Source organism: Capricornis sumatraensis, chromosome 1 (assembly GCF_032405125.1).
Source record: "Capricornis sumatraensis isolate serow.1 chromosome 1, serow.2, whole genome shotgun sequence".
Classification (NCBI taxonomy): Eukaryota; Metazoa; Chordata; class Mammalia; order Artiodactyla; family Bovidae; genus Capricornis; species Capricornis sumatraensis.
In genome coordinates this window covers 187,891,363-187,904,019 of record NC_091069.1, presented here as the reverse complement: position 1 = coordinate 187,904,019, position 12,657 = coordinate 187,891,363, and the positions used below count along the sequence as shown (strand labels likewise).

At 41.6% G+C, this 12,657-nt stretch overlaps 1 protein-coding gene across 1 annotated transcript in view; it reads left to right on the top strand.

Moving 5' to 3' along the window:
- The window catches only part of SENP2 (SUMO specific peptidase 2), a 35,056-nt gene extending 33,491 nt beyond the window's left edge, over positions 1 to 1,565 (top strand). The window contains exon 17 of the mRNA XM_068971465.1: positions 309 to 1,565. Coding sequence (XP_068827566.1) covers positions 309 to 371 — 63 coding nt within the window. The 3' untranslated portion in view covers positions 372 to 1,565. The remainder of the gene's footprint in view (positions 1 to 308) is intronic.
- The last annotated feature ends 11,092 nt before the right edge of the window (positions 1,566 to 12,657 follow it).

Below are 12,657 nucleotides of genomic sequence, written 5' to 3'. Positions count from 1 at the left end.
TTTGTGCTACCACTTAGCTCTTTCCCTTTTTGGTACATGTTTTTGTTACGAAGCTGTTATTGGAGGCTTATATAATTCTGCATCCTGGTTTGATTTTCCTTAACATGTAAAAATGCTTATGATGCATACAGTAGTACATATTATAAACCTTTTTTTATGGCTCTATAAATCTGTACCAAGGGGTAGCACAGTCAAGGCTTACATAAAGAACACAGTCATCCTACTTTATTTACATCCTACACCTAATGGTTGTTGATGCCCTGGCACTGTCACATGTGATGGATATGTTGCTTGTGGATTGTCTGCAGCACCAGATGCCTCTGTTCCGGAAGAAGATGGTGTGGGAAATCCTTCATCAGCAGTTGCTGTGAGAATGCCCCGCCCCGTCTCTCCAGCTGCTGGTGGTTCTTTCATGGATGGACGTTTCCATATACCTCATGCATTGTGGGTTAAGAAGTCCCTGCATCACCTCTGTTCTCTCACAGGTACTGAGCTGTCAGAAGTGCATGAAGGCCTCTCTCTGCACCCTGGTCCTGACTTGGTGTGCAGCGGGCTGCTTGCAACCCTGTTTATAAGGCTGTGCCTGCTCAGAGCCCTGGACTATCAACCCACACAAGAACATATGCTAATTAATACTTTTTTTTAAAGATTTTTTTTTTCCCTATGAACGTGGGAAGTGCAGATTTTATTTTATGATTTTTCTTTGTGTTTGTTCAAGTGTATTCATTCACTCACTCATTTGCAAACATGATGGGCAGTGGCTGTTTTCTGCTGCTCTTTTAAAGTTAACTCTAAATTACTTGTTTGAACTATTTATTTCTGAAAGCAATGTTGATCAAGCTGCCGTTCCCTGCTAAAGATCCTGAGGGAAGTCAGTGGGGGGAAGAAGGAAGAGTTAATTTACCTCTGCAGCTAGAGCAGTAACTGCCGACTTGAAGCAGGAGGTCTTCTTTCTTTTGAGGCTTGACAGTGCCAGGAGAGGCACCGTGGTGTAGGGCTCTGGTTGCCTTTCAGAGGGAGTCCACACTACAGCATTGGCATGGTGTCGTGGAAAAGTGGGACTATGGCCCAGGAACTCTGGCCAGCTAAGTGTCTGCAGAAGAGTGTTGGAGTCATCCTAAAGAGACTTCCCTTTCTGGAAATGAGGTGACTTGGCTACTCTTAAAACTGGATTTGAAGTCATTGCAAACCCTAAATCTTCATTTTGATCCTAAATCTTCATTTTGATCCCAAATCTGGTTGTGTATTAACCTCAGATATGTAAGGGCTGGCCTGAGCTGTTGATTTCAAAGGATACTATTCAGTTTAAAGCTGTTTTTTCTCAATGTTTTTTTTTTCTTTATATGAAGTCAAAATTAAGTTTTATACTCATTAGCATTTACATCTCCCCATTCCACCCCTACTGAAATCTGTGCAAGAAAATTTAGTACTTGGTTCTGAGGTTGCCAGTTCTACAGTAATCTATTTTGCATATGAAAGTTTGTATTTAACTGTTTTGTTCATTAAAAACCTTACAGTGGTTATGCATATTTAATTTCAGGAAATTTAGAGTTGGTCAGAACATATTTTGCAAAATCTAGTGCCTAGTGTTGCTTTTTTGATGTAATAAAAGGTTGTCTGGCAGAACCTGAAAAGTATACGCTGAAATGATTTCTAACCCTTCCCCTACTTCCCACACTTGACCTAGTTCACAAAAGGAAGAGGTCAAACCGGAAAAATTGGGTGCCAGTTGTTGCAGAGGCATATTCTTGTAGGTCGTTTTCCCTGAGATGTGTAAAAGTCTTGGTATAGGATGTGGGGCCGGTGGTACGGATTGAAACTGCTGTGTCTACCTGGTGGTCAAACTAGAGGACGTGTGCTTAAGGGATGATGAAAGAGGGAGCCAGTTGGGCTGTCTCTCTCAAGCTGTGGCTGTTCAGAGAACCCTTCTTGCAGCCTCCATTCCTTTCCTGAGGCTGCTGGAACTGTGTCAGTGAGAATTGGGATCAGGCAGCTGGCACAGCCAAAAAAGGCCAGAGTGGTACTGGGTGAGCAATACGCTGAACACTTGGTTCCCACTTGACACTAGTAGGTTTCACCTGGAAATTTAGAGCCTTGGTTAAGATTTGCTCCATGTGGGGTAAATCCTGTTAGGAATGGCACCGCAAATGAATGATACTGGGGGCTAATGTATTTGTATTACAAGTATTTGGAGTGGCTTCTTAGAGCAACATTCACTGATATTTCCATTAATGTGATTCTTCAGGATAGCTCTTAATCTCCTAGGACATAAATTGATGAGAACAGAGTCAAGTTGAAGAATGCCATTCTACTTAACCCTGAGTTTCTGAATTTAATAGGAGATACCACAAGCCATGCTCCTCTAGACACTGACATTTCTCTCAGTATGGAAACTTGTAGGTAATAGAATTCTATTCTTTTCTTTTTTGGCTACACCATGCAGCATGTGGTACCTTACTTAGTTCCCCAACCATGGATCAAATCTATATCTCCTGCGTTGGAAGTGTAGAGTTTTAACTATTGGACTCCAGGGAAGTCCTGGGAATAATATCTAAACAGTTTGAGGAAAGCAGCCAGCTAATTATCAGTACCACATTATTAGTGTTAAAGTCAGTGAGGTGTGTGTGTGTCTATTTATTTATTTATTTATTTATTTATTCCAGCAGCTTGGGGGTCTGAAAGAAAGGTGGAGTGAAACATTGTTTTTGTTTTGGCATGCCATGTGGCTTGCAGGGTCTTAGTTTCCCACCCAGGGGTTGAATCCGTGCCCCTGGCAGTGGAAGCATGGAGTTGTAATCACTGGATCACCAGGGGAATTCCCACCATAGTTCTTTTTTTAGTAGGCAGTCTCTCCTAAAGAGTAATAAACGGGAAAAAAACAACCACTGGTGAACAAATGTCTTTCTTTGACCTTTGAGCTAGAAGGAGAGTGCGGACATGTGGAAGATGTTTGGAAAGCCCTATATTGTACCTCAATTACTTGAGGATATTAGAGCTTCTCACCTTTCTGTCCTCAGATCCTCAGCACAATGTGGGGAAAGCCATGTTGAATGGTGGATGTTTGCTGCACTGTGAGGAGTTATTTGGTGCTCAGACCAAGGTGTGGGTGCAGGGAGAATGTATCCTTGGAGTTACATTGAACCTCAGATACAAATAAATAAATACGATGGAGAAATTTAGGTTTATAATAACCTTAGTACTATAGTTAAGCTACTGTTTAAACTGGCTTTTGTGAACTAGTTGGGAACTTAATCTCTTTAGGATAGTTTCTTTAAGAAAAGCTCTAGGTACCCAATATTCAAACAGATTTTTGGTACTTGTTTGTAAGTTGGGGATCTATGTGGCTGTATTGCTTTGATTTTTTAAAAATTTACCTGATATATACAAGAAGGGTTTGGGTGTTTGAAATACGTGCTGACTTCATCTGTTTACCAATAAGTTCATCTCTTTAATTCAGTGGGTTTCAAAATATTTTGATTGCAACCCATAGCAATAAATGTATTTTATATTGTGACCAGTACACACATGCATATATTTTGTGTGATTATATATGGACACAAAAGTTTTATAAAAAATACTATCTTTACTACATGATAGTTTTCTTTCTATTACTAATTTGTTAATTTATTTTTGCTGCACTGGGTCTCTGTAGCTGTGCACAGGCCTTTCTCTAGTTGCAGTGAGCGGGGCTACCCTCCAGCTGTGGTGCACGGGCTTCTCATTGTGGTGCCTTCTCCTGCTGTAGAGCACAGGCTCTAAGGCATGTGGGCTTCAGCAGTTGTCATGGGGGCTCAACAGTTGGGACCCATGGGCTTGGGTGCCCTAAGGCATGAGGGATCTTCCTGGACCAGGGGTCCAACCCATGTCCCCTACATTAGCAGTCAGATTCTTGACCAGTAGACAACCAGGGAAGTCCCTGATAGTTTTCTTTAAAAAATTAAAAAAAAAAATTTTTTTTAATGTGGGTTTTATTTATCACATTGATTTCTCAACCCACTAATGAATAGAAATCCAGTTTGAAACACACTGCTCTAAAATGAACTGACAGCAAGATGCAAATTGTATTTAAAACTGTAAAGCTTGAGACCACAAAAATTACGAAAAATATGGGGCGGTTTTGAGATGAATCCATCTAAATCTAGGGAAACAGGCTAGTTTTCAGACCCTCAATGGAAATATGTGGTGTAAGCAATCCTTGTTCTTCCAAGTTTTTACACTGGAATTCATAAAATACTTTTCAGTAGATGTCGTATTGAGTCTATGTAGGTTGTTAAACAAAGGTTCTATGGCTCAGTGGATGAGTGTACCATGTCTTTTTCTCCTGGGGATGCGTAGCAAATGTAACAAATTAAGATCTTAACCTAGTGTGTCTGAAAACTTGGACATTGACCCTTCTCTGTGTGACACTCGTGGAAGTGTTTCATGGAATACAGTTTGGCAACTGCCAGAGAAGCAACGTAGAGTTCTTGGAATCCCATGCTCCAGACCCCCACCCCCCTGCCCCTACCAAGCACACAGGTTTGTGTGTGCTTCCTTAAGGGCATGTGGTGATCATAGGCTGTGGTACCACTTACAGTTTCATCTGTCATAGGTGTTCATAGTAGAAAAATAAGCTACTGATAAAACTCACCACCCAGAGTGAGGAACTCTTAACATTCTGGTGTATATCCTGAATTTTGGTATATACTCCTTCATGTTTGTATGAATAAATGTGTGTGTTGAACACGCTTGTGCAAGTAGATTTTTTTTTTGTTATTAACAAATACGGAATCATACTATATATGTGGCTCTATAACCCCCTTTCCATAGTCACTGTGTAATGTTCCAGGAAATGGTTATAATCTATTTAATTGGTATTGTTAGACATACCATCTTCCAGTGTTTTGATTATTCTCTTATGAGAAATTCTTTGAATTCTAAATTAAAATTGCATATTTTTTAAAAAAAATCAGAGATAAAAATTACCCATTGGTATTCTGACTTTTCTTCTGGCATAGGCTGATAACTTGTATCTGCATTGATTTTAATTTTGTAATATTTTTTATGTGTAGGTCTGGATAAGTTCATTCTGAGGGGTTTCATGTCTCATTTTAGTGGACAATTTTATCTTTTTGCAACTGCTTAAAAAAAAACTTATTATGAAAATTTTAAGACATAATCATCACCACCTTTCAACAGTTAATAAAATGTGTGGCTAATCTTGATTTACTTTTTTTTCCCATGGAAGGGGGAGGGTCTTTAAAGCAAACATGTCTTTCTACCAAAATTCTGATATCTCCCTAACATATAATAACTTAAAAAAAAAACCTTTGTAATTTTCACACTTAACAAAATTAGTAAGAATTTGCTAGTAGCATTAATAGTGCATATTCAAGTTTCCCTGATGATTAAAACTGTTTCATTATATTCTTCTAATCAGGACATATAGTTGGCTGAATGTGACCCCCACAAAACATTTGTCCACATCCTTATCCTGGGAACCTGTGAATATTACCTTCTGTAGCAGAAGATGTGATTAAAGATCTTGAGAAAAAGAATTTATCCTGGATTGTCTGAATAGACCCTAACTGCAATCACTTGCCTTATAAGAAAGAAGTAGGCAGTTTTGAGATGAATAAGGGAGGCATTGTAATGGGCCTTGGTGGTGTTCATTTTTATACCCATTTTTAAGTGTAAACAAAATCTAGAAAAAGAGACCCAAGAGTTAATGGTTGGCTGGACAGGCTGTGTTGCTTTCTAATTTATAAACTTGTGTTTGAGGTTTTTTTTTTTTTTTAAAGAAGAAACAGGGACACTACAGAACAGAGACTGTAGTGATGCTCCTGCAAGCCTAGGAAGTCTGGAGCCACCAGAGCTGGAAGAGCCTTCCGAGGGAACCTCGCCCTTGATGGCACCTTCACTTCAGACTTCTGGCTCCAAAACTGAGAGAAGCAATTTCTGCTGTTTAATCATCCATCAAATCTTTGGTAGTTAGAGCAGTCTCAGAACACTAATATGGGATCCAGTAAAAAGTACACATTGCCGCTGGTTATTCTCTCTCTTGAGTCTTTTTCATTCAGTAGTAATCCCTTTTTTTGTCCTGTTAGTTATTAGAGAAACTGAGTGTTTCTGTGGAAAATTCCACTTCTAGATTTGGCTTATAGCTCCTTGGTGGTGGTTAATGGTTTCCTCTGTCTCCTGTATTTCATATAAACTGATAGGCTTGATCTAGAGGCTTGATCAGCTTCAAGTTGAATTTATTAGGCAAGGGTCCTTCATTATTTGTCTTACTGTACTGCCTCACATGCATCACTGTATTGCGTCACATGCATCCACTTACTGGTGCTCTCATTCAGGCTATAAGAGTTCCTATTCATCTTTCTCCTCTTGGTCTTAATTTTTTTTAAACATAATTGATGCTCTTTTATTAAGAGGTACATAATGGTGATTTTCTAATTCTGTCATTCCTCTATGTTAATTACTTTGAATTCTTCTATAAAGTAAAATCTAATCAGCTAATTTGGTTACCCTGAAATGTACTTCATCTAGGAAAAACATGATTTTAAAACATTTCTTTATTAATATAAAATATTAGCTATATTCCCTGTGCTATACAATGTATCTATTCATTAGGTTGTCTTTTTTTTTAAAGGTTTTTTTGTTGTTGTTGATGGTTTCCTTTGCTGTTTTTAATGTTTTCAGTTTAGTTAGGTCCTATTTGTTTATTTTTGCTTTTGTTTCCTTTGCTTTAGGAGGCAGATCCAAAATAACATTGGCTCTATTTTATGTCCAAGAGTGTTGTGCCTATATTTTCTTTTAGGAGTTTATGGTTTCTAGTTTTACATGTAGGGCTTGAGTTAATTTTGAGTTTATTGTTATATATCATTTGAGAAAATGTTCTGATTTCATGCTTTTACATACAACTGTCCAATTTTCTCAGCACCACTTATTGAAGAGATTGTCTTTTCTCCATTGTGTATTCTTGCCTCCTTTGTTGTAGATTAACTAACTATAGGTGTGTAGATTTATTTCTGGGCTCTTTTCGTTCCACTGATCTATGTGTTTGTTGTACCAATACCATTCCCTGGTAGCTCAGATGGTAAAGAATCTGCCTGCAGTGCAGGAGACCTGGGTTCGATTCCTGGGTTGGGAAGATCCTCTAGAGAAGGGAATGGCAACCCACTCCAGTATTCTTGCCTGGAAAATCCCATGGACAGAGGAGCCTGGCAGGCTATAATCCATGAGGTCACAAAGAGTTGAACATGACTGAGTGACTAACAACTTGATTACTGTAGCTTTGTGTATAGTCTGAAGTCAAGGCGCAAGATACCTCTGACTGTTCTTCCTTTTCAAGATTGATAGGGATTGCACCAAATCTATAGATTGTCTTGGATACTATGGTCATTTTGACAATACAGTAAGTCCACTGCACACGAACCTTCAAATGTGAACTTTCAAGTTGTGAACATGGGTTCTTGGCCATCAGGCGTGAGTGAGATTGCAGCTTGCCCTCCATCTTCTATTGCTGACAGTCCTTCAGCTCTACTGTCTCCCGCCGCCTCCCTCTCCTCCAGTCTTGACTGTTTACTCAGTGCCAGCTCCTGTGTGCCAGCTGTTGTACTGCACTACTGTACTTTTCAAGGTACTGTACTGTCAGATTTAAAATGTTTCGTTTTGTTTTTTTATGTACACTTTGTTTAAAACTTCTGACGTTTTTGGAGGGGATGGGGCTGGACTGCACAGCCTGTTGGACCTTAGATCCCTGGCCAGGGATTGAACCCAAGCCCCAGCAATGATGTTGTCAATTGCCCAAAACATCAAACTTCTCCCTTTGTTCATCCCTTCTTCTGCGTTCTTTGATCATCTTTGGTAGGGCCATGTCACGTGGCTGGCTACAGAATCCCGAGGAGCCCTGGGCTAGTGGGGGCTCTTGGGCAGAGCCAGGTTTAGCAGGGGTGGTTGCAGAGTCAGTGTTCCTAAATCTTGTGTTGGCTGGCTGGTGGGTGGGGTCAGTCCCTTGGCTTGCTTTGGGTTCTGGGGTGTCTCAGGGCTAGTGCTGACCCACTGGGGTGCAGGGTTGGATCCTAGAGTAGCTCGCTGAGTAGTCCATGGTGTCTCAGAGGTAGTGTTGGCTTTCTGATGGAAAGGGCTAGTGCTTGGGTCTCCTGGGCCTGTGCTCCCTGGTGTGTTGTCTCGTTCCTGACAAGGCAGGCTGGGGGCCCTGTGGTTCTGTTCCTGCCGTCCACCCACTGGTGGAGGGGTCAGGATCCCAGAGATACGGTGCTGGTGCCCACCCACCAGGGCATGAAACTGGACCCTGGAGTTAGTGTTGACCCATTGGTGGGCAGAGCTGGGTCCCACGTCTCTGCCTGCAGGGTCTTGAGTCTCGTACCTGTGTACTGGGTGTCCGGGGCCAGGTCCTGGGTCGTCTGGTGGACAGGGCTGTGTCCAGGGGCAACTGTGGGCTTAGGGGGTCTTAAGGCAGCCTGGTTGCCCGTGGGTGGGGCTGTGTCCCCACCTGGCTGGTCAGTTGACCTGAAGTGTCCCAGTACTTCTGTCTACAGCCTGGTGGGCGGGGGTGGGGCTGGCTCCCAAGGCTGATAAGCTAGAATGAGGATTCCAAAATGGCACTTGCCAGCACGTGATCCCATGGTAGAAGGCGCACTCAAAGATGGCTGTTGCTCGTGTCTGTCCCCAGGGTGAGCTGCAGTTGCTCCTGGCCTCTCCAGGAGACTCCAGGTTCAGCAGATGGGTGTGACCCAGGCTCCTTTTTAGATTACTGCTTCTGCCCTGGGTCTTGGAGTGTGTGATTTTGTGTGTGCCCTTCAAGAGTGTAGAGCTCCCCAAAGTAAGCCCCACTAACCTTCGGTACCAGACATGCTGGGGGCTCATCTTCTCAGTGTACCCCTGTGTTGTTGAGCTTGATGTGGGGCTCAGACCCCTTGCTCCTTGGGGAGAACCTCTGCAATTGTAATTAACCTCCCATTTGTGCGTCACCCGCCCAGGGGTATGGGTCTCGACTATATTGCAGCTCTGCTCCTCCTAGCTGTCTCTTTGTGGTTCCTTCCTTGTATCCTTAGTTGTAAATCTTTTCTGCTAGACTTCTGGTTTTTGTCATTCATAATTGCTCTGTAAATTGTAATTTTGCAGTGCCCACGAGAGGAGGTGAGCCCAGTCTTCCTGCTCTTCCTTGGCCAAGCCCTATGATGTTTTGATTCATTTTATTCTTTTTGACGTTCAAATTACCCCATTTTAAGTTCCACTGTCCCTTTGACAGAACCCCACAAATCTGATTTTGAACACTTCCTGCTTAATTGGTATGATAAAGGGCCATCTTACACATTTCCTGTCCTAGACCTGGAGCTGGCCATTTGGTAAAAGGTTTATTTTAGTGAGAAATTTTAGAGATCAGAATTTGGGCACTATTAATGCTGATTATCATTGGATTATTGGTCTTTCTAGGCCTTTACAACAGATTAGGGAATACTTGTTTTCACTGATTTTAAGTTCATATTAAGATTTTAAGGTTTTTTATTTTACACTGTAACATTAAAAGTTTTGATTGTTAACAACATCAACATAAATTATTCATTTTACCCTGTGAAATACAATAATTCAAAACATGAATACCAGCATAACAAATAACAAGGCCACTAAATACGATTTGTTTCCTTTGTAATTCTTTTTAAACAATATTCTACTAGAGAATCACAGTGAAAATCACTCTAATTTTGAAGATCACTTGATGGAGTTTTTTCCTGAGTGATTATGCCATCAAGTTGATACATAGTTGGATTTTATTTGCTTTTGCTGTTATGGATTTGGTTCTTGCTTATGTTTTTATATTATGTAAGATGTAAACATTAGTCCAAGAGCAAAAGTGTGGAATAAAGAACGTTCACAGTTTTGCCTTTCTCTTTCCCTATACGGATAATTTTAGCTTCTGTCCCCTTTTAGGGGGAAAAATACATACAGACACACACACATATATATATATTTCTTTTTTAACACTAAAAATAGCATATTAAAACTACTTAGGCTTCTTGATTTTTTTTTTAAATGTATTCTTGATGTCACTCCTCATTCTGCTCCTTTTACAGCTTCATAGTAATCCATCGTTTCAGGGTGCTGTGGTTCGTTACCAGTCCCCTCACAATGGATGCTGAGGCTCTGAGTCTCTTTCTGCACCGCATATGCCTGTTCACGTCACTTTCTGTTTCTGCTAACACATGAGCTTTGGGATAGCTTCCTAGAAGTGGGACTGCTGGGACAGATATCTATCATATGTGATTTACCAAATTTTCCTCCCTAGGAGTAGCATCATTTTATATCACGCAAAGCCTAAAATATTTACTCTATTTACAGAAAAGAGCTGCCAACCCCTGCCTTACAGCATCGCACTCCATACCGTCCAGTCACCGTCTGGAGAGCATGGAAAGGGCAATGGGCTGGGCCCAGGAGTGGCAGAGGCCACTTCAGCTCCCATTCCTTTGGCCAGAACTCGGCCTCACGTTCATACCGCTTGGGTAAAGCAGGATGCAGTCCCGGTGGGGCCTCAGTAAAGGAGACCGGGTTTCTGCTTGCTGCCAGCACACTGCTACTGTTAGCAACTTTTGCTCTATTCATGACCCTTTCACTCTCCCTTCCCCACCCCCCCGCCGCCCCCAAGCACAGGGTCCTCATATACATTTTACACATTTTTGGTCTTTGTTAACAAAATATGTATTTTGGAACTTTATTATGATAACTATTTTGCTTCCTCTCCAAGGATAATTTTTGGTATTTAAATTCAGTTTAAAATGGAGTTATAACTCAGCTCTAAATTTATATTTACAACAACTTAAATATTTAATTGGTTTCACTGCTCACATCTAGTTTAAACATGAGTTTTATTTGGCTTCATTTTTAGTTAGAAACATTTTCATATACTTATTTACAAGAGAAATGCAGAATACTCTTATCTGAATCCTTGCATATAGGAATTCTTCTGAAGTTTTCACACATGGAGAACTTGACTGGGTATAAAAATTCTTGAGTCATGGCCCTTTTTCTCCTCAAAACTTGCTTTCTGGCTCTTAGTAGTGGAACAGAGATTTATGAAACTAGCTTTATTTCTGTTTGTTTTGCAAGTAACTTTTTGGGAGGGAAGGGGGTCTATATCCAATTACACTTTTAGTTCTATCCAAAAGATACGCCAAGTCTATCTAGATCTTTAGTTTTTGCATGGTTGTATTAAGAGGTTAGTTTGTTGCTATAACAAAGGCCGTATTAACAGTGGCTTAAGAAAGATCAGATTTTCTGTCTCACGTAGCAGTTTAAACTTAAGCAGCCTAGCATGCTGTAGCAGTGGCATGATTATGGGAACTTTGCTTGGCACTTGGCTTTTGGGTCTTGAGATGCTGCCCCAGCTCCAGCGTGGCTCTCGCCTCCACCTCTGCATCCATCCCGTGGGAAGGGGAAGTGGTGGTGCGCCCTGGAGATGGCAAGTATGCGTTTTCCTGTCGTTTTAGAAAGTGATTCTAACTAGACCATGCCGTGCGTGCATTGAAGGTTTCCCATTCTAATTCTGTAAAGCTTGTAATTATTGTTGATTTCCCTTGCTTTTTGGTGTTTAGCTGTTTTTGTTGTCTGTTTTATTCTTTCTTGCTGTTTAATGAGAAATAGAGGCCATTTTTGATTTGGAAGCCTATTATACATCAGTTAGAATCAGAGACTTTGTCGTGTTCCAACTTTTATTTTAGATGAGACAGGCCTCCAAGAGGCTATGAGGTGTACAGAGTTATTTAGCTAGTATACTGGGCAAGCAGGGAGCAAATATCTGGGCTTGGGCTCTCTTTTTCTCCTGATGAGAACGTGAGACCTGTAAAGATCCAGTACAAGGTAAGGGGCACCCATTTCTGCCTTCAGCCTGCCCCACAGCAGAGCCGAGCTGCACCCTAGTAAGCTCTCTTCATAGCCTCTTGCTTTGTTTGCTGAGCAAGGCCTACCATGCTGATCAGCAGTTGCTGTGGCTTTTGAGGCCATAGGATGCAGGAGCTGGGGGCTGTATTCCTGCACATGATTTTTCAGAGCTGAGAGAAAGCAAGTTGACTGAAGAAACTGAGAGAAGGGAGGGCAGGGCAGCTGTCTCCAGGCATTAGGGGGTTGTCCTAAGCAATGTGGAGCAGGTTCGGTGCATGATGGTTGTAGGGTGAGGTTTCCCACCAGGAGAAGACAGATCTATGAGGCCAGGCTGTGTGGCGACGTAACTGTCTGCCTTAGACGTCGCGGTTCCCCTCGCTGGTGGGTGACTGGGCACTGGAAAGAGTTTAAAGGACACCACTCCTTACTAGGGAGGTGGATCAAATTATCCCGATAGTCCTTTCCCAGTACTGCTCTGCTGTGAATGCAGAGCTGAGAATAGGTTTTGCCAGGTTCAGTGAGGGTGACTGGAAGTTTATGGCTGTTGGAGGGTCAGGGACATTCAGGAGTCACAGAAGTCAGGTAATCTTTCATATTGGAAATGGTTGAGATTATAGATAAACTGGGATAGGGATCAGATTGAGTTTGGTTTTACAGAGTTTGCCCTGATCATCACAAGTTATTGGAGGCAAATGGGGATATTCCTGTTTATTGTCAGCCACATCCCAGAGAGATTAGATCCTAAGATGGGAGCAAACCAAGGACCTGGATCCCTGT